The 22,997-nt window shown below is 39.2% G+C and overlaps 1 protein-coding gene across 3 annotated transcripts in view; it reads right to left on the bottom strand.

Annotated features, from left to right (window-relative positions):
- The window catches only part of NFIB (nuclear factor I B), a 433,275-nt gene extending 410,510 nt beyond the window's left edge, over positions 1-22,765 (bottom strand). For all 3 annotated transcript variants that reach the window (XM_065878874.1, XM_065878875.1, XM_065878878.1), the window contains exon 1: positions 22,670-22,765. In XM_065878874.1, the coding sequence (XP_065734946.1) occupies positions 22,670-22,765 (96 nt within the window). The remainder of the gene's footprint in view (positions 1-22,669) is intronic.
- Positions 22,766-22,997: the final 232 nt, after the last annotated feature.

Here is a 22,997-nt window from a genome sequence, read left to right as displayed (position 1 = left end):
TCTTGCCTCTGCTAAATTGGGCTCCACTTCATCAAACAATTGCACTGTTAAAACTTATTATCTCCCACCTCCTTTTGTCTCTGGTGCTTTCTGAAGCATATTTTTACCTGTGTCACTGACACCACTATCATAGGCCAGTGAAAGTCTACCTGGCGAATGGCAAATATGACCTGTGCCAGGTAAGGAGTACGTGCATCAACAGTACTCTTGGCTCCCCTTTGTGCAATTTCTTTCCTTGGGTCCAATCTGCAAGTCATTCCATTTGTGAAAAGGCCAGCGGGTGATGAAACAACCCTCCCACCGCTGAAGCACGAGGGCAACACATAGAGGGAGAGAAGAGAGGAGACAGAAAGCCATAGCATCCAGACCACGTCGAAAATGGCCCTTCCTGGTTAAAAACTAGCGGGTGCAGGGCAGTTTTCTGAACGTTTTGAGGAAGCAGCTTTTCTTCACCATGGAGTTAGAACGACTCGTTTTGAGTGTGAGATGTGATGGGTTGGAGTTTAAGCCCTTCGAATTATCTGCAATTAGCCATAAAATCCCTAATGGAAGAAAGCAACATCTTTGTGCAGACAGACATGCCCTGGGACAAAAGCTACAGAGGAAACATGGAAAAAAGCAGGAAGAAGGCATCCCATGGAGACCTTCTGGTCCAGAGAGACCAGAAATCCACCTGGTGCTAGAATAGACACCATTTTCTTTGACACTGTTGATTAAAGTGTATGCTTATGTTTGGAACAAAAGTTTTGTTGATTTTAAACCAGCGTGTTAGAGAGGAAATTGGATATTAACATCAGAACCACATGTGTAGTATTTGTAGCTTTTTTGCATATAACATGTATCATAACTGCAGGGGAAACTGTACGGATTCATTCCACAGAGGACATTCAAGTAATCTCTCTTTTGTCTCTTCATATCAGTTTTAAAGTGAGCCTTTTTACCAGTTGAAAGACAAATGCATTTCATTGTTTTCTCATTGTATAAAACTGCAGAATTCATGAAAGCACTACAAAAGAAAAATCACATTTTCAAAAACCAGCGACTCTTATCCCATTGTGGAGGAATAACCACTATTAAATATTTGGTGTGTATTCTTTCGGTCTTTGTTTCTATGTGTTTTTGTTTCTTCTTAGTGATCACATTGCAATACTGAATTGTAACCTTTCCTTTTTCTACCTCGGTACCGTGTAATGAAGATTTCCCCCACAGCATTAATATTTCAGATGATTCCAGCTTTAACAAAGCTGCTTCAGTTCCCTGTAACTAAATTTGTGTCTCATATTCAGGGTAATTTCCTCAATGAATTGCTAAGTCAAAAGATGTGCCAGTTTTAAAGATTTTTGATAAATATTGCCTATGTGTCCTCCAAAGAGTTTGTGTTGTGCCTACCAACTTACTCTCCCAGCAGCAATGTATGAAAGGGACTCTTTCTCCTTCTAATACTAGGAATCATCCACTTTTTACCAACTACTTAGGAGGAAAGTAGTTGCTCACTGGTTAAATTTAAATTTCTTTGAATCCTTGTAAAGATTTTCCCATGGATTCATTGTCCTTTAGCATTTCTTTTTTGTGTGTTGTATTACCTCTTTACATTTTTTCATAATATTCTCAAATTATCTTGTATAGTAATCTTATAATTGTTTTTATTACATATATTGTCCACTCACATTTTAATTTATATATAAATTGTAAATTAATATATATTTATTATATATAAATGTATTGTTTATATTTATATGTATATATCATTGTTTTTTTATATAATCAACTTTATTGACTTTTTCCATTGTGAATTTTGCTTTTATGATACTTAGACAAATATTCACATTTTCCCTAGTTGTTTTATAGTTTCTTTTACTTTTTTTTCTTTTTTATTTAATTCTTGGTTTTTACTCTTTAACCATTAATATTTTATTTTAGTGTATGGCATAACTCTTTGGATGCAACTACTGATTTTTTTCTAAATAGTTTTCCAGTTTCCCATCTCCACCTATTATGTAGTTTATCTTTCTCCATTGATCTAAAAGGCCCTCTTGTCAGTATTTAGAATGTCTATAGTCAAGTCTTTAAAGAGTTTCTCAGTAAAATTTGTACTTTTCTTCACCTACACCCTGTACCTTACTTGTGTAGTTTATTCCTAATTATTTCACATATGTATTACTATTGTGAAGGAAATTTCTTCCCATCATGTTTTCTTACTCAGTATTTTTCAAGATGTCCTCTGAGGAGCAGGAGTCCTAAGAAATGATCTGGAAAAGTTTCCATAGTCTGAACAGTTAAGGAAAAACTTCTCAAAGCCTATGTGTATGTGGCTGGTGAAACTTCAAGAGGAAGCCAAAGTATGAAACGTTTCCTAAATGCATTTGGTGTCGAATCTTAATTTTGAGGAGCATTTGTAGATTTCAGAGGGACAACTATTTTAGAAAACACACTCTAGGAAACTTTGCTTAACAGTGTTATTATGTATGATTTCTGCCTATTACTTTGAGCCAGATATTGATGATATTAACAAAGTGTCTTCCTATTTCTAGGTAGACCTTTGTTGGCATGTATCTAGATGATTATATGATTTTTTCCCCCTCTTTTGAACTACCAATGTAGTGGACTAAACAGTAGAAGTCTTAACATTAAACTAACCCCAAACCCCTATAGGAAAAAAACCCCTATTTGATTCACCAATTTATTATGCTTTTAATCTAGTGCTGGACCCAACATATTAATATTTCACTTCACTTCTTGCAGCCCTATTTATAAATTAAACTGGAGTAAATTTTCTCCTATCTTCCCTGTTTCTCTTTCCTTCTACCTTCCTTCCCTCCTCCTCCATCCCTTCCTTCTTTCCTGCCTTCCTTTCTCTGTCATGTTTTAGCGTCAGAGTTAGGCTAGCTCTATAAAATGATTTGAATAGCTTTCCATATTTTATATGCTCCCAACATGGAGATTCTTAGAAACTTTAAAAGAATTTTTCTATAAAGTCAATTGCCAAGTGTTTTTTTAATTTAAAAAATCTATGTTAACTTTTAAAAGGGGGTTCCTGATGATATGACTGCTTAGGTTTTATACTTCCAGACCTAATTTTTAGTAACTTATATATTCCTTAAAAAACATCTGTTTCATGTAAACTTTCAAATATGCCCACACAGAAATTTATAAAACATTCTTTTTATTATTAAAAATACCTCTTGGGCTTTCCTGGTGGCACGGTGGTTGAGGGTCTGCCTGCTAATGCAGGGGACATGGGTTCGAGCCCTGGTCCGGGAGGATCCCACATGCCACGGAGCGGCTGGGCCCGTGAGCCACAACTGCTGAGCCTACGCGTCTGGAGCCTGTGCTCCACAACAAGAGAGGCTGCGATAGTGAGAGGCCCGCGCACCGCGATGAAGAGTGGCCCCCGCTTGCCACAACTAGTGAAAGTCCTCGCACGGAAATGAAGACCCAACACAGCAAAAATAAAAATAAATAAATTATTTTTAAAAATACCTCTTAACCCTATCTTTATACATTTATTACTGTTTTCTCTAGTTTTCTCCCCAAAGGACCAACTCTTTTTCATTCTATAGTTTTCTTCTTTCTAAATCATTAATTTCTTCTTAAAAAAAATTCCTGTGGGAACTCTCTTTAGGTTTATTTTGTTTTCACCCCTATCTCCCTATGTAAAGGCTTAATTCATTTAATTTTAAATAAAAATAGAAATGAAAAAGAATGAAAAGCTATAGTTTTTGTTTGACTATGATTTGACTAAACCTTGTAAGTTTTGATAATAAATGCAGGATACTGGTGAAAAATGCAAATCCTGCAGCTACATTGTTTTATCTGAAATCCATCTCCATCACTTATTCTCTGTGTGGCCTTGAGAAAGTTACTTGACCTCTCTCAGTTTGTTTATATGTAAAAGGAAAATACTACTACTCACTTCAGGATCTTTGAGAGAATTATGAGATAATATATGCAAAATAATTATAATAGTGACTGACACATAGTAAATATTGAATAAATATTATGTTACCTTTCTATTTTTTTAACAATTTGTACTTTTACTCTGAATCCTATTTACTTCAGTTATTAGGTCTCTAATAATTTTTATTAATTGCTGGTTTTTTTGTCTTACAGCTTGAGAATTTAGCCCATAAAATTTATGGCAATGTAGATTTTGAGGTAGATGGATGAAGGAGGAAGCGAATTACATTTATTGAACATTGCGAGACATTGTGTTGATGGGACTGGTTGCTTTCAGAGCTCTAACAGGGGAATGCAGAAATCTGATCTATGCTGGTCTGTTATCCAATCCTGCAATTCCTCCACTATGATGCTATACTTAAGTTTCATATTACGTGTTTTATCTTTGGAGTACAAATGCACGCCCACATGTTCACCATCTTCCTGGGTTTGCACACCTGCTTGGCTCTCTTCCAGAAACTAGTTTTCAGAAAACAGGAGAAAGACACTGTGGAACTACTCAGGTACTAAACAGATATTCCTAATATTCCTAGATTCATTTATGAAACAGGAAATGGCTTTCTCACAGGGCTTTTAAGCAACTTAACAAAGAAGAGGACCTCGCCTCTAAAGCTAATTCCAGGATGAATTTCTCATGAAAAACCTAAAACAGGGGATGAAGGACAACCGAATGAGACGCGGCGAACACTTAGCACCCGTTTCACTGAAGAGCTGGCCAAAATGGTCTGATCTGATGTGTGCTGCAAGGCCTTTCTGAGCTAAAATATCCTTTTTATTGGCTTCCTCGATTCCTTTCCTGAAGGTGCCAGTTCTCAATCTTAGCTGCTCATTTTTAACCACCTGGGGAATTTAAAAAAATATATGGAGGCTGGGTCTCACGCCAGGCAGATGAATCAGAGTCTCAGTAGAGCAGGGACCTTAGGCATTTTTTAAGTGACCTTCAGATGATTCTAGTGTGTAGCCATGGTTGAGAGCCACTGGATAAAGACATTCTTTCCCAAGTCCAAAACAAAAATGGCAGATTTCAATCTTAGCGATTAGCTTTGAGTCATCTCCCAGTTTAGCAGAGAACAGAATAGGCTACAGGACAGATATATTTCGGAAGGATTTAGAAGAAGCTTGGAGTTTGGAGACTTGGCCAGAAGGATATAACTGGACAGGTGAAGTTGTAAGAGACATTGGGCAGCTACCGCTAAGGTAGGAACTTGGGGGACATGGGGAAGGACGTGGGGTGGGGAAATGTAAAGGGCACAGATGGAGGAAGCCAAGCAGAGGAGAAAGGGAGCATCTCTGAAGGGCTGAAAATGCACAGGACACCGCGCTGAAACAATATGCTTCCTAAGGTCACTCACTTCTCACGACCACCCTCTAAAACAGGAGTTATTTCCCCCAAGTTAAAAATGAGGCAGTTGAGACTTAGATTTTTTAAGCAACTTTCCACTAATGCATTTGGCAAGATGGCTTTGAATCCGTGCTCGTTCCTCTACCCACAAGTTTCTCTAACGTGATGCCAGGGACCCTACCCTCCTCAGACCTCCTGAAACTGAATCTTGAGTCCAGGAATGGGAATTGTAACAGGTTCTCAGGTGTGATAGTTATACCCCTAAATGCTTGACGCCTGGTATCTCACACACCAGCTCTTCATAAATGTTAATGACTCTCTCAGGGCTCGTGTGAAAATGCAGATTGTGCCTCAGTGGGACTAGGGAGGGGCCTGAGATTCTGCATCTCCAACAAGCTTTTGGGCGATGCTAAAGCTGCCGATCCCTGGAACACACTTTGAGTAACGACTCCCTATACCCAACTGCCTGGAACCCCATCCATAGTGAGGCCAAAGCCTGAATCCCCAGCAGTCGGAGCAAGCAGCTAGGCCAGCCTGGACATTCATAGGCATGTCTGCTGATGGCTGCTCAGCTGGCTTCTCAGCAGGGGTGAGAGCTCGCCTCGCTCATCTGTCAGAGGGGAGAGCCAAAGTCATTGGCAAGCACCTGCTCCAAGCCCTCAGGAAGCCAGCGCCGAATATAGCCGCACAGCAGCCGAGCTGCGGAGAGACAGGCTTTACAGGCAATTGCCTGTAACCACAGTCCGGCACCGGCCCCAGCACACAGCCTGGAACCAATTCCATTCCTGCCAAATGGCTGGACCTGGGAAATTGCAAGGAAAAGAGCTTAACCACCAGAAAGTTGGGGTTGAGATCTTTTTCGTATTGTTTTTTCTTAATCAGTACACCATTTGGGATCTATTACCGTGACTTCTCGGTTTTCCCACTGTGTGGGCGTTATGGGATTTCACCTTCATTGGGGAGTATTTCAGACTTAGGAGTTTAATTCTGTTATCTTCCTTCCTTGATCATAAAAACAAAGGCACTGGGCTTCCCTGGTGGCGCAGTGGTTGAGAGCCCGCCTGCCGATGCAGGGGACACGGGTTCGTGCCCCGGTCCGGGAAGATCCCACATGCCGTGGAGCGGCTGAGCCCGTGAGCCATGGCCGCTGAGCCTGCGCGTCCAGAGCCTGTGCTCCGCAACGGGAGAGGCCACAACAGTGAGAGGCCTGCGTACCGCAAAAAAAAAAAAAAAAAAAAGGGCACTGACCAAGAACTTGTTACTTCATGAGGGAAAGAAATCGTATTTCTCTGTCATCTCCCAAAATGGGCTTGGCTGTTTCTGAAAAATTAATCACCCTATCTTTTACACGTTTAAGCTCCTTGGCATTGCACGGGAAATTATCTGTTCCACACTTGAATGAAGCAAAAGCAACTCCATACGCCTCGTCCTTAATCTCTCTTAGTTTTCTTCCAATTAGATGTAATCTTTTTCCAATACTCTAATTAATACTTCCACATTAAATATTAGGGCTTGTAAGAGAAAAATCAGCTATAATATAGTTGCATCAAGCCAAACAGGATTTTCAAGCCCTTGCCCTTAATCTTTCTTTCAATTTTCTGCCATTTAGAAACAATTTTTTCCCCAACACTCTAATGAATGCAAATGATATTCGTGATTAGTTAGTATTATGCTAATCTGAGCCTGGAATTTACCTAAATCTGCATGGTGTTGTCTGAGCACCAGATTGCTTTGGGTTTCTGAGGAAAATTACATTAGCCTGCCAGATGTACAAAACATGATAGAGTAGAAATCTGAGCAAATAATCAAGATTACATTAGTTTTGGTTCTTAATGAACAACTGTTGGCATTAGGGATTACAGACAAATTACGGTTTTCCTCTCTGAGCTCAAGCAGCTAAGCAGCTGTTGTGAAGGTCCCCTCTTCCTGACTACCCCTAAATAGATTGGGAGCCCCTAGGGCAGGGGGAAAGCATCTAAAATTTCACGTAATTTAATTTGTTCCATTACGAAGTAATCATCACTCCAAGGCCCACAGCTAACCTCTAAATTTCCCCCCCACCAACCTCTCTCTGGAATGCAGGAGAAATTCAAGTGAGTATCTGGGGCAGAAATTCAATGTGTTTTTCTTCTCTCCCGGCTTGGAGGGACGTGGGTTACATGCCTCCAAGCCGTACCTGCTTTCTGTACCCTTTGGGCCACTTTCCAAAAGGGTGCCTGCCTAATTCCTGCTACTTGGGTGACACAGATGGAATGCTGCTGATAAGGAGTATGTAGGTAACACAGTACATCTGGCTACAGTCTAATAGGCTGGGTAAGCCAGAAACTTGCAGAAAACAGCAGCCATCTGAGCTTAGACCCTTGTCCTGTGTCATTCGATCTATGTCTGTGAAGTTTCACTATAATGAAATCCTTGTCCTGCAGTGGATGTGTGGTGTGTGTCATCGTGGTGCCGATGGTGTATAGGTAGGGGTGTTTTCATAGCCCATGGCCCTGTTCCTGGACATTTTTTCTCGTTAAATCAATCAGCAAAATAGGGCTGTTGGTGTGGATTTTTCTGCTCAATTTAAGTGCCCTCACTTAGAGCATGATGCCTTCTTCTATGTGTTATTTTCAGGTCAAGAGCCATGCTTTCTCTTGCCACTGGGCTTTTATACATGCTTTTATACATGCTTTTATACATGCCCTCCATATAAATGAATCTTCTCCCCTCCCTCCTTTGCCTCTGCAGAAACTACACCACCTCCAAGATGAATTAGGTGTCTCTTTTACGTAGTCTCACGACAGCCGATACCTCACCAACAAAGGACTTGTCCCATTGTACTCTACACTCGATGTAAGCTCCACGAGGAAGGGAAGGAAGTTTGCCTTGTTCATACAACATTTTTTTTTTTTTGCGTGCTCCGTGCAAATTTGTTGACAGTGAGTAGATTTATGCAGTCATAAATGCAGTGTTAATAGGAAGACAAAGGTTTGGGTCTATAAACCATTGTAAAATGGATGTTCGAAATGATAAAACGCTGGCAACAAGGTCATCACAAAGATATTTATGTTCTGTATAGAGGCTAAGGACCTGTCAACCCATGGCCTTATGTTTGGGAGGAAGATAACTAATGAAGAACAGGTGTTTGAGTTTATGGGCACAGGCAGCTCTTGACTTTCTCTAGCTGGCTGAACACAGCTGCCTTGAGAAGGGAACTTCTTTTCCTGCCTCCTGTCCCCACCTCCGTGATCATTCCCCACCCAGTGAGAGGCCCATTGCTGGTGAGAATCTCATTTTTTTTTTTTTTAAATCAACACCACCTATTATTCAACTGGATAGCCTAGATTCCCCAGCTGTCATCATGATCCAGTATCCAGTGTGGGATCCCGGATGGACTGATGGGATAGAAAGAATAGAGTAGAAACAGGAAAGCGGAGTAGGAAGATGTGAGTTAGGTCCACCTCCAATCTTAACCTTCAGCCCTCACTACCTCCGTCCCATAGTTTCTGGGCTCAAGAGGGGCACGGGAAGAAACCCAGAGAGAGGAAGATGGAGAGGAGGGGAAACCAAGTCATAGAGGAAGGAAAGCTTCTTCCTTCCCTTCCTTGTCGATAATAGGATAATAGGCCAACTTGCTGGTTCTCAGCTCCCCTCTCTGGATGAGAGTAGTGGAGTCTACTCTCACTCCCTTAGCGATGGGGAATTCCTTCTCCCCTGAGAGAAAGGGACTGATGAAAGGAGGAAGGGCCCTTCCCCTGAAACCGAAAGGTGTTGTGCTCCTGGCCCTGGTTGCCTGGAGCCACTGTTGCACCTGGTACACTGTGGGTGAAACTGTCTTTGATGGGTCCTTTGAGGACCTACTGCACACGTTACAGAATTTCTAGTGACTGACGTCTAGTGCACTTTAGAGCACAGCTCATTTGTAAGTGGTGTATGTGTTTAGGGGCGTCTCTATGAAAAGCAGAACGGGCTTTTAAAAATACATTTATGTATTATTATTTAATACATTATTATTAGATATTTATAAAATTTATAAATTGTGTGTCCAAAGCACTAATGATGGGCTGAGAAACTGGCACTTAAGGCAAGCTCAAGTTCAGTCAACAAGTCTTATAGATGACCCTCTGAACAAGGGTACGGGGGGTGGGAGAGAAGTCGAGAAGAAACACGAGGCCACATAAAACATGATCTCTTCTCCAGAAATTTACCATTGAGTTCGGGGAAAAAATGAAATCAGTGATACTAGTCGTACATAGACTAAAATGGACAGGAGCTCAGAATCTAGGAGAAATCACTTTGTCAGGACAAGTGATGAGCGGAGTCTTTCGGGAACTGAAATCACTGACTTGATTGCTAAGAATCATTTCCTCAACATGTAGTTTCCATGGCTTTTTTGGTGGGAAGGAGGGGTTGATTTTATTTTTTAACCTTATTTTTTGTTTTTCCTTAAGTGTAGAATTTATTTATTGGAAAGCACTGCAGTTATATTTTATATGCAGCCCATAATCAATATTAACATGAAGACTTTCTGTATACTGGGCAGGTTTATGTGTATCAACTCACTGAATCCTCACAACAAGCCTTAAGAGCAGATCCTGCTACCATCCCCATATATAATAGTCAAGGAAACTGAGGCACAGAGAGGCTAAGTGTATCCAGCTGGTCGATAGCATATTTGGGATTTGATCCCAAAGGTAAGGTCGTCTGGCCTTGGAAGCCCGGACTCTTAATGGCTTTTGCAAGTACATGCCATTCTGACTCCCAACCTAATCTGAAACACCCTCTAAAAGCTACTTTTATATCCTATACTCTCCTCCATTTTAATTTTAGCTGCCCCTCAGTTCTCTACTTTATAAATATTATAAAATGCAGATTGGTGAGAATATGAAGTTTCCATATTCTAAAGAAAATATTTATACTTTCTAACTTTCATCCATTCCATATGAGGTTATGTAAAGTGCAAAAGGTATTACCTTACATAGTACCTCAGACTTCCTTCTACTAAAAATTTCAGGGGAAAGAAAATTCTTTAGCAAAACACCTGTTCTATCCGTCTTCTTTGATTTTTACCAAAAGGACATTTCTTTATGTTTTCAGTGGGAAATTAAACATTAAAGTCTGTACACGTTATTTTCCCCCTCACATTCTTCCATCACCTTATTTGCAGAATGAGGGCCCATTCTGTTGTGCTAATTCTCTGATGAAGATAAGATTTCAACATGCATTATAAATATGGACCCAGCCCAGGAGCCATCACCTCCTTTGAGCCCTTCCTGTTCTGCTTCCAAGGGCTGATTCTTTTATCCTTAGAGCAGCACAGAGGAGAAACACCCCAGTGGAATGTTCTACACTGGGGCCACAGAGCAAGACTGCAGGCACCCAAATAATCATTCTCTTCTAATGAGTATGAAATTCCTTTAAAAGGTGGGGCTCAGATAATAAAAGACCTCTAAATACAAGAATCTGAAGCCCCTCTATGCAGATAATGAATTCAGCCTCAACAGAGAACTTTCACCTTCACTCACTGTTTTTCAAACCGGGTATCATGACCCATTAGTGGGTCAAGATACCAATTTAGCTGGACAACACCTTCATTTAAAAAGATGAAACAGAATAAAATAAAAACTATTAAAAGTGCATTTCAGGCATTAGGAGTAAAGAGTGTTTTATGAATGTTTAATTTTCATTCTATGTATTTATGTATGTGCATGCTAGGTTATGATGGGAAGCCCATAAAAGTTGGAAACCACTGCATTTCATTTGCTTCCTACAATGGCTCAAAGAAGCAGGCAGGACTCACAGGTTAAATGGCTTCCTTATGCTTACAGACCAGTTCAGGAACATCCATCCAGTTCTTTTGATTCTCAGTGCCACTGTCATTCCACTGCCCCCATTGATTCAGGACAAGAAAATGAAGCCAAACAAAAGAAAGCAATAACACTCTGTTAACCCAGCAGTGGATGATGCTTCTAAGGTAACAGGAGACAGAGCAGGACAAAGGATTCAGAAGTCTCTCAGCCTTTCTGAAACTCTCAACACTAGATTCAAAGGAAAGTATCCAAGAACTTCCAATTAAAAGATGAATAAGTTCTAGGATCTAATATACAGCACAGTGACTATATTTAAAATTGTGCTATACACTTGAAATTTGCTAAGAAAGTAAATCATAAATGTTGTCACCATACACATACACACACACACGTAACTATGAGATGGAGGTGTTAAGAAACCTTATTGTGGTGATCATTTCATAATATACAATGCATCAAATCATCACACTGTACGCCTTCAACGTATATAATGTTGTCAAATATCTCAATAAAGCTGGAAAAATAATCAATCCAAGAACTATTTTTTAATATTTCACAAGGCCTTTGGAATAAGTGGAATAAGGCTTCTAACGAAAATGTCAAGTTCCTTTGCTTTGGCTAGAATTACATCAACTCTGTGTTGTGACATGGGTTGTAATGTGCTGTTCCGACGTTCTTTGATGTCTCTGGTTAGTCCCAGTGTAGTGGGAGGTGCTGACGCCCTGATTCTTCATCATGGCACTGCCCGTTACCAGCTGTGTAAATTTGGACAAACTATTTAAATCCTCGGAGCCTCAGTTTCTTCTGCTATAAAATGGGAGTTACATCTACTCTTCAGGGTTGTTGCAAGAATGAAATAAGATCATATATACGAAGTGCCCAGCGGAAAAGCTGGTACTTAGGGGTGCTCAGTAGATTGTCATGTCTAAAAAAATGCAGTAACTCACAGTCCAATAAAGGCAACTTGCTCAGTTAATGGAATCTTTCAAAATACAGGGTAGACGTGGAAACATAATGAAAGAAGTACCTTTAGGGGCAATGTTGAAAACTGATACCGTACAAATCACGTAGCCCCTAAATGCTGCCTATTTGCTGAGAGACTGGGATGCTGTTTTCTTATTCCTTGCCTGGGGAGATGGCTTTGGCCAAAACCTTTTGGTTGCTCAATAATTACTCACTTTACCAGTTGATAGTCCTACAGCCAAGAGTTTAGAGAATATTAATCAGTACATCGGCAACATTTCCCTATACCCATGCTGTTGTTTGAAATTCCCTATTAAAGCTTAGAAAAAAGCCAATCTGCACAAGCAAATGTTTTCAAAGCACCTGATAAGAAAAGCACTTGCGAGGGAGATAAAGTGAAGGGAAACATCCCAAACCGACAAATGTGGCTGGTTCTGAACTGATGGATTGATTTGTTAATTAATTTACGATGGCGCAACAATAATTACAAGCTACTGTTTGTCAGCCAAATCACTTGTGATGAAGTCAAAGGTTCACATCTGTGTGCATGTCCCAAGGATCAATGCATCAAATTAGCTCGGTTGGCTTTTTTCCACTAAAAGCTAACATGTGTCATCAATATTCCAGCATTCGTGTGTGTAAACTAATTGATTGAACATTCATGCTACATAAACATGCTGCTTGTATTATGTGGGGTACCATTTATAAACATCTCTGGTGCCAAAATAATAAATAGTCTCACATAAGATAATTAATATCTTATTGGAAAAATAAAATGGCAATTTAAGGTTATTCCTTCTACTTATGGATAACTAAAAGCACTGTTGCCTCTTCAAAAGTCTTGGTCATTATTGTATGACACAGTATTCTGTTGTACAATTCCTCCTTAGAGAAAATCTGAGGAAATTTTACAGACAAGGTGAAAGAAGTTTGGTGAGGTTGCTCATATCCTTCCATCTGTATCTACCCAAAGTCCACATCTGAGAAATCCAAGTTTACTTTCCTCTGTATAACCTCCACCAGATTAGCTGTCCACATCAGCAGTAAACCTTGACACTTGGTTGGAACAGCTGAAGACACCTGGAAGGTAGAGTGAAGACTACTTATCTTGTAGTCACAGCTCCTCCACTGCTCCTTCAAGCCAGAGGCTCTGCTTTGGAAGGGAGAACAGTGCCCCTGGTTGTAGCAGCGATCAGAGCGTTCGGGAACAAAAATAATGATCCACAATTTTTTCTACCATGTCTCTCTACTGTCATTTCACATTAAAATATCCCAAAAGAAACATGGGAGGAGGCGAGTAAACAAAAGCAGTTGTCATGTCACTAGTTTCTATTAGATGTGGAAATGAATCTTATATATAGGGGCAGTAGCTGGCCGAGAGGGCTGTAATATTTTCTAGGGGACTCCAGAATACTCTCCGAGATTCACTTTATGACAGCACAAGGAAAGGGGGTCTTAGGAGGAGGGGTGGGTAGCCTTCCAGGCTCTGAAGATTGGGCTGCAGAGTTTCTAATGCCGGAACAGCACTCCCAGGGCTGGCTTTGGGAAGCAATGTTCTCGTTTGCATTTAGACATAGACTTACAGTGTCTGAAAAGGGCCCAGTTCAAATAGATGATTTTTTTTTCACTTTACCTCCTTCTCAAAATCATTTAGAAACCTTTACTTCTTAACAAGTGCTTGGGTACCTTCTTTCTCACTTTCCCAAAGACCCATGTCCCTCCTAATCTACTAATTCCATTTCAGGTTTTAGTTATTCTCAATGTGTTTCCCTGAGTCCTCACCCAAACACCAGATGTTAAAATGCCAACCCACAACCGAGGCCTTTTCCAACATCACAATAAAGATAAGTGCCAACCCACAACTGAGACCTTTTCCAACATTACAATAAAGGTAACACACATGCAAAGGTGATTGAAATCTTAGAGTGGGAAAATAATCAATCCTCTTAAATGAAACTTATTTCATCAAAAATAAGAAATTAAACAAGACTTCCCTGGTGGCACAGTGGTTAAGAATCCCCCCTCCAATGCAGGGGACATGGGCTCGACCCTGGTCTGGGAAGCTTCCACATGCTGCAGAGCAACTAAGCCTGCGAGCCACAACTACTGAAACCCGCGCGCTCTAGGGTCCGCTTGCTGCAACTACTGAAGCCTGCGTGCCTAGACCTCGTGCTCCGCAACAAGAGAAGCCACCGCAATGAGAAGCCCACGCACCGCAACAAAGAGTAGCCCCCGCTCGCCACAACTAGAGAAAGCCCACGTGCAGGAATGAAGATCCAATGCAGTCAAAAAAAAAAAAAAATTAAACAAAAAGTTCACTTATTCCAAAGTCTCCTTGCTTCGGTCCTTTACCCCTCAAAATACATTATTAGCCTTTCCCAAAATCTCTAATTTTGTAGACTCCTGATAGATCTTAGACACTATGGTAAAAGTAGAGTTGAGAATATAGGAGATCGTGGATGTGGACAACAAAGGTTTATTCCCCTGCTGCCTTACCACTTGGTAACAACCATGAGACTGTCTGCTGGAAGGGAAATATAATTTTGCTGCTTTTAGCTTCTGGGCCTTCTTCCAACTCTCACCCTCAGCTTTAAAACTTTGCTGCTAATTTCACCATAATTCCGACATGCTTCTAGCACATTTAAGTTTCATCTTGAAAAGGGCAGTGTGGTGTTCATAACTTGAGCCACAGATTAGAAGCCCATCATTGATCAACTCAGAACTTACTGTGTCTCTTAGTAAAATGGGTTAGCAACAGTCTTGAGGCAATTTAACAGTTATTTATTAAGGGCCTCTTATGTGCAAAATACTGTTTAGGTTTGGTAAATAAGACCTGGTGCCCATCCTCTTGGGGCTTATAATTTTGGTTGTACATCTCAGCAACTAAATAACATACGACAAATCTTATATTCATACATAATGTCATAAAAAAGTAGGTTCATTTGTATCGGAATAGTCACAGGTTACACACAGCATAAAAACATATTCAATATGCTAGGGTGTCTCAGTTTAAACAGTTGCTGATGATATTGTTACTTCTAACAATCGTGAAAATGAGAGAAAAAAATCCCATTTACAGCATACTGTGTTGTCCGTTACATTATGGGACAAGCTAAATCATTCCCATTATAATACATGCTAAGCGTGAGTTAAAATAATAACTTCATCAAAGAATTATTATAATCTGAGTCGTGTGGTACAAAGAGCAAGCTTATATCAATGAAAAATCTAAGAGATGAACTGCAAGATGGTACAGATGACCCCTGGGAAATTTTTCTTATTTCATGTCTTCTCATTAAATATACAAAAGGAGGTGGTGGGTATTATTATCACTGCTATTGCATGGGATGTTGGTGAACTAGTAGTGCATTGTTATGCGAAGGATTAAGCCCTCTGAGTTTAGCAGCAGAATTTGCATCACATAGCATTTTAGACAGCTAGCATTTTTCTCTGTGCCTGGTGGAAATTTACCATTATCTCAAGCTCCAGAACACTGGCAAAATTCTGGGAAACTTTTCTTCACCTACCCATATTTAACACCACCAGATAATAATATGTGTACCTTCAATTAGTTTTGCATTTTACAGTTTAAGTCGTTTATTTTATATTATCTCATTGGAGCCTCACAAAAACCCCATGAGGTAAACAGATATCAAAACTTGAAAATGGAAATGCTTTGCTTGCCAATTTCTTTTCAAAAAATTTCCCCCAGATGGCTTATGACTAGAGCGAGTCTAATTGTCTCGAGGAAAGATGAACGGAATCACATTTCCAAAGACTTCAGCCACCTCCAATCCCAGAGCTGTAGAATTCTCAGACTCAGCTCGAGGGGGAGTGAGCTGACCCACCGGACGCACAGGGAGAGCTGAGCCTTGGAAAGAGGTCGGGCTCGAAGCTGGAGGGGCAGGCAGGTGCAGAGGAGGCAATGGCAGAATACACGACCGTGGTCACAAATCATGAGCCATAACCCAGGTCACTGGATGAGACTGTCGACTGTCGGGTTCTGGAGGAGGCGGAACAGACAAACCCCCCGACCCCGCATTAATGACATCCACTCCAGTAAGTTTCTTAATCTCAGAGTCCAGTGGCCCCATCTGTAAAGACGGCTGATAATTCCTATTTCATTGTGCTATGCTGAAGACTGAATGAGATGACAGATATAAATTGCCCCCCACCAAGTACCCAGCAAGCACCTGGCAAATAGGAGGCCCTTAAGAATCATTGATTAAGTCTTTTGCCTTTAAAATCGTAGTATTTAATGTTTAAAATGACCTTAATATGTAACATTGGCCCTTGAATCTCGCTAAACCCAAGGAAATACTTCAGGAGGCTCTGCTTTTAAGAAATCTGTTACAATTTGCAATGAAAAATACTGTATTTTTAGGATTCATTTAATGTACGTGGTTCCCACCAAAAAAGTTTAGATGAATTCAAAAAATCAACGTGGTTATGAAAGCCCCATAGGAAATGCTAGTTACCTTTACTTAATCCACCCTATGTATTTTTGGAGCACCTACTAAGTGCTCAGACTAAGAGTCTGTTTAGTCACAGCTTGTTGTAGCCCCTTGTACCATGAACTTGGGATTTACAATGCAATCACCAGGTGCCTCACCGATGCCATCTCATTCATCCTCACGACAGGTCGGAGCACCAAGTAATGCGTATGATTATCTGCACTTCACAGCTGGTTCTCCCAGCCGTGAGAGGAGCAAATTCGTTTGCCAGAGGTCACAAAATCTACATTTCCCAGGATTCAACCCTGTGCTCATAAACATCCATTATGTTATAACCTCAGAAAATGAACACAGTAGTGAAAAGTAAAAAAAAAAATAACTGCTTTCTGAATAAAGGTATTTTTTAGAGAGGTGCCGGGTTGAAATTTATATTAGAGCAGTGAGAAATGAAAATTGTTATCAAAGCTGTCCATTGTATGATACTCTAAATCTGCCCCATTATAAAACATGCTAAGTGTAAGTTGAAATGACAGCAATGATCATAACTAACATTTACTGAATTTTCTCCCGGCTCTTTGCTAAGCACCTAAAATGCAATGAGATTTTAAATGCTCAGTCAGTGAAATACATAGGATAGCTACACACAGACCTCAATAGAACTTGTTGTGAAAAGAACTTTTGCACTGAAGTGCGTTACCCTGCTTTGCACATTGAGATGCAACAGAGGAAGGTAATTCTCTTTCACTGGCCTGGTATATTTTTACTGGTATATTTTACTGGTATATTTTCCTATATCCAAATTCACTTTCTCAGCCCCTCAGAATATATATTATAAACATAGTATAGAAAATGTCACAAAATAATCTCACGGAATTAAAAAATGCCTCAAAGGTCACTACCTTGACACTACCTTGACATCATTCAGCCACGTTCCATAAATACACTGTAGTTTCAATGACGTTGTGAGCATCATATATCTCTCTTTGTTGACTAGTCTCTAAACTGGAAAATCAACACCAGCTTTCTCATAGATTGAAGAGATAACACTCCTTGAGAACATGACCCTTTGCTTCCAAATAAGAACAGGAAAAAAGGATAGACTGGCACTTGTGTTTCCTTACTCTCTGATTAAATTAATAACCATCTGATCACTATTTATTAAGATAGGATCCAAAGGATATTTTCCTTATCCAAAGTTTATAGGTTGAATTTGTTATGCAAGCACGTAAGTGAAAAGAAATCATAGAACATGAAATAAAAATCTTTCTGAGATAAAAATGTCTTGGAAGAACATTAATGTATTTGTGTTTATCTAGCTACATCTTCCATACAGTTTAGTTTTATTTAAATATGCTAAAGTGGTATTTCAAATGAAAACATATCACTAAAGAATATAGGTATGGAAGGTGTGTAATAAAAAAGTGCAATCTATCTATGATAAAATTTGAAGTACTGACAAAGTATGAACATTATTTACAGATGCTGCAATCCTTTTTTTCATTCAGACATCACCATCATCATTATTGTTGTTTTCTGACTCAGGAACTGATATTTAATCAACTATTCGTCTTTACCCCCATCATTAGCTGCACAGGAGATGGCTTAGGTAATGGTAATGTTAACATTTACCTACAAGACTAAGAGAGAGTACTGAAAAGATGTATTAACTACCTTTGACAATGAGTGACGAATCTGGAAATGTAATATCTACATGTTTACCAACACTATGGAGGAAACAGAAATTATTCAGAAGCCTTTACTAATATCACGAGTATCCCCTGCTTATAACATTGGGACATGGGTTTAATTCCAACATGGAGACATAGCCTTGCTTGTATCTGCATCTAGAACACTATCTGGCATATTGTAAGTTCTTAACAGATATTTGTTAAATGAAACATAAGTCTCATAGCTTTTAATTCTGGAAATAGATTCAACGTATAGACATAATATCTTCAGGCAACTAGTTGACATGGTTATTATCTGTATGGTGTGTATTAGTCTCTATTCCATTTCTAAAGGAAATAAAATAAAATTCAAAATTAAATAAATATTGAATTTTGATTTTTCAGATATACCTTTGCATAGCTGGTAGGTTACAAAGGAGTGTGAATGTAGTTAGTAGGCTAGGCAGGAATTTTTTCATATACAATTTTAACTTATTAATTAGATTGTTTAGGAACTCTTGCTTGTAGTGAAGTAAAATAAAATACCGACTGTAACATATACTAGTTCTAGCATTTGTAAGAAGATACATTAATTTTAGGATTTTCAGTTAAAGATAATTAATAGTAAACCTAAGTTCACCTCAACTTCTCAAAGACTTTAGAGAAATATTTGCCGTGAAAACAGTCTCTTCGATGTCACTGTACCTATACTGATGCTTGTTGTCAAGTCATTTAATTAAAATTTGTATGGAGAACAGAATTTGACTTTTAAAACAGTGATAAATTTATTAGTATTAGTATTGTCTTAAACCAAATGATAAAATTATATAAAAGTATATTTTAACACATCAACTTCTCAAATAGAAAATTAGTTTCTTTCAAGAAAAATTAAAAGTATATTACATCCAACTAGATTCATTGGTATTCAACCAAGAACCACCTTTGTGCCTTTGATAATGTGAGAACGGGTTAAATTTTTATGTTTACCTGCCTGTTTCCTTTGATTAATATTTACGAGACCGTGAGAATTTCAAGTCTCAGACTAGCAATTAGTTTTCTGAATTAATTTTATGGATTAATATTTATATAATTGTCTTTCATGATTAAGGTAAATTTACAAATGTTCTGTCCTGGTTCTGTGGGATCAAAGGATTAGTCTTATGAAGTTTAGAAAAAAAAATAATGTCTGGTGCATACCCGTTACCCTGAAGTTTTAAATAGCTAACAAAGAAGTTCTAATAAGTCTCACACAGAGCTTTAAATAAGCAGTACAAAATAGAATGGAAAGTCCAAAATTTTTAAAAATTTTTCAGTAGTTCAAAAGGAAACATATAGCATCATCAATAACCATTAATGAAACTGCTATTTATAAGACACATCTTTAATACGTTCCAAGTGGTATTTCCTTTTAAGTCAAGTGAAAGGTCATCAACAGAGCTCTAAATATAGCCAACCAACTTTAATTTAAACTGCTTACATGATTTTTCTCTTTGAAAGAACTAACAGACAAAATGATCTAAAGAAGTAAAACATACATGGTTGCCTTATTAAAAAAACTGCATGTATGTACACATTCAACATACACACACACGAATTCGCTCTTCTTGTGTTTGTTTATTTTTAGCTGTCTCAATAAAATGTTTTTCCTCCCTCTGTTTTACTAAAACATGCCTATCTAGGAAGGAAAACAGATGTAGAATTGGACAGCTACGTCTTGTTTGGGTTTTTTCCCTGTCAAGTAGAATTTATGATCATTGTCACACAGTAAGAGAATCTAAGTGAAACAGACAATAAGTCAGGAAGCAATTGCCGGGATACTTGAACACCGTAGCTTTGGAATTCAGGATTTGGTTACTAAAACTTCATTTGATTAAGCCAAATAAGGATACAATATCCTTTCTTACACAAAAGTCCCAGAGTAATTGTAAAAATAAAAGAAGCAATGTCATGGTGAGAGAAGAATCACAATAAACTAGTTGGTAAGAATCTTAAAACACCTTTTAAAATTATTCCTTAAATCCAAAACAGGGGAATCATGGTATAAAGTAGCTCGCATGCACTCTCCTCCCTCTTCTGATATATTATTAACAATAAGCCATAATTTAGTTTAATTAATTAGGTTTTCCATGAATCATGTCATTCCAAGTTTTCAGTGACACATAATATATTAACTGCTTAGATATTTTTTCCCAAGTTAACCAAGCTTATTAAAACTGAATTGTCCTTCATAAGAAACTTACATATTATTCATGTAACCTAACGAAGGTAAAATATGAAAATAATTTATGCAAACATTTTTCACTTAATATTTTACCTCTGAACCTGTCCCTATACACATTCTGCATCTTCTCAGGCAATAAAAGAACATAATATTTTAAAAAGTGAATAATCAGCTTACACAAACCTTTAACAATAGTGTTCACAACATACTTCTCTTGGGAAGCTAAGATCTCTCTGCACAAAACCAGAATGATGAAGCTTAAGGGCGAAATATTTACAGTGATTATCTCAGTCTACCCATGTGAATCTCAGTTTTTAAGTATATAAAAAAAGAGTAAAACCTTTGACTTTTTTTTCCAACAGGAAAGAAATGTTTCATTTAGTAAAAACATTGATTTTAAAACTCGCTTCTGGGAACATTCTAAAATGATAGTGAAGAGGCACAGTCACGATTCAAACACCACTTCCAATTCTTGGTACAGTCATGTCGAGCAAATCTTTTACATACTCATTTTGCAATATCTTTCTCCAAATTATCTGCCGGTTATTTTAAGAGGTCACTGCACCCATGCACAAACCAGTGCTAAAGTCTGAGAGATACAACCATCAATGAACATCTGCCACCGTAGAGCTTCTATCCCTTGTAAAATGTATTTCAACTGGAGTAAAATGGTGGAGGGAGAGGGGGGGAGAGAGAGAGAGGGAGGGAGGGAGGCAGAAAGAGAGAAAGAGGCTTCTGCCTTTCCTTGAGGAACTGGCCTTTCTTTCTGAATCTCAAAACAGCAACAAGTAGCAGCGGCGGAAAAGTTTTCCTGCAGGCTGCCACATCTCACATTGGTGAGAAGGCGCAGGGAAGAGCTGCAGTGTACAGGGAAACTTCTGCACACTGAGCCCTCAGGAAGAGCCCAGAAGCAACAGCATAGCATCCACCTTTCGGGAAATTCAAACACATTAATAAGAAACCCTCTTGCCTAGCAGCGCCAGCAGCCCGGACTAATCGGAAGGTGCTCTCTTTCATCTGGGCACGGGAGATGGGCTGACCACCAGGGCTGCGCTGGCCATAGCCCTCCCTACCTAGAATAAAGTGCCCATTGTTTCACACTGTACTAATTGAGGGAAAACAGCCCTTGCAGTAAGCATAATAATTATCAAAGCCAGCAAGCAAAAAGCATCAATATGTAAATGAAAGGGGCAGAAGGAAAGAAAGAGAGGAAGAAAAGAAGAGAAAGGAAAAGAAAGAAATGGAAGAAAGGAATGAAAGAAAGCAAAAAGAAAGGCAATAAATGCTCAGATGAATTAACCCAAGAATGAATTTAATATTCATACTGGAATGCTTCCCTGCAGAAGGTTTGCCCATTCATGTCACGACTATTGCATACAAGAGACCATTGTCCACAAAACAGAAATCAGTAGATTGAAATTTTTCATGTAGCAGTTTTTTGATCTGAAAGGTTTCCTTTCCCAAAACTAGAGCCTTGAATCCCAGCATTCTGATTAAAGAACGTTACGACTTCTCTCCTCCCAATATTATTTTTAAAGTTCAATCACCGGATTCATCAATGTCCTGAATTTTTATGCTGCTTTTTCTCTTCCCCAAATTTGCAGCTGGACAAATATGAGGATTAAAAAAAAACCCCAGCAACAACAAACCCACACACATTTGCCAGAGCAAAGAAAAATAATGAACTGAATATGCATATCCTCATTAACTAAATTTAATTACACTGAGTGGCATAGTAATCAGTGGTTGCTCCAGTTACAGTATTCATTGAAAGGGAGGTGGATTCCAAATTAAGGCGAAGCGTGGGGGACAGTCGCATACTGATGAGGGAACCGCACACAACATGATACAATACACTATCTAAATCATTATTCAGAGAAGCTGCAGAAAGAACTACATTACCCTGTTCTAAGACTAATGCAAGAACAATTAGGCAAGAAGGCTCCAGTCTCCCACTGACTGTCCCACCTCCATACATTTCACACAAGCCAGCCCAGGGCCGACTGTACCATTTGCATTTTTCTTTTTTTCAAGAAGTGAACAAAAACTCACACTGCCTTTTTTAAAAAAAGCAGGTCTATGTCCCTGGCCACAATAGCGGGGAAATCCTATCTCGCACACTGGTGTGCGGAGCCACCCCAGGCTCCCACAACTTCAGCCTGAACTTTCTGCAGGCAGGGAACTTTATAACATGTGCATGGAACAATAAAGCAGGGGGGCGGAAAGTTTGGGGGGCGGGTGGGTGGAAAAAAATGGGATCCCATCAAACTTACCATCCACCAGGTCCTGGCTGACATGTCATAACATAGCTGCCATTTTATGGAGCTGTCCGATGTTTTCCCAGCCATTATGCTGTCAGCAATCTTCATCAGATGCAGCTCAATGGAAGATAAGACACCTAATCAAGAAAACATCGGCGGTGGCTTTCTGGACTACATGTAGGCCAATCCTTATCACACTGCATCATGGGAAAAGCTCCTTTATTAGCAGGAGGAACTACTGCAACCTCACAGATAGAAAGACAAGGATCAGTTCTTTTGCTTTTTTTTTTTTTTTTTTTTGGTCTAAAGGGATTGGTGAAAGTAGCTAGCGTTCTTTGTG

Source organism: Phocoena phocoena, chromosome 6 (assembly GCF_963924675.1).
Source record: "Phocoena phocoena chromosome 6, mPhoPho1.1, whole genome shotgun sequence".
Lineage (NCBI taxonomy): Eukaryota > Metazoa > Chordata > Mammalia > Artiodactyla > Phocoenidae > Phocoena > Phocoena phocoena.
Note: the sequence above shows the minus strand (reverse complement) of the source record. Positions and strands in the feature narration are given on the sequence as shown.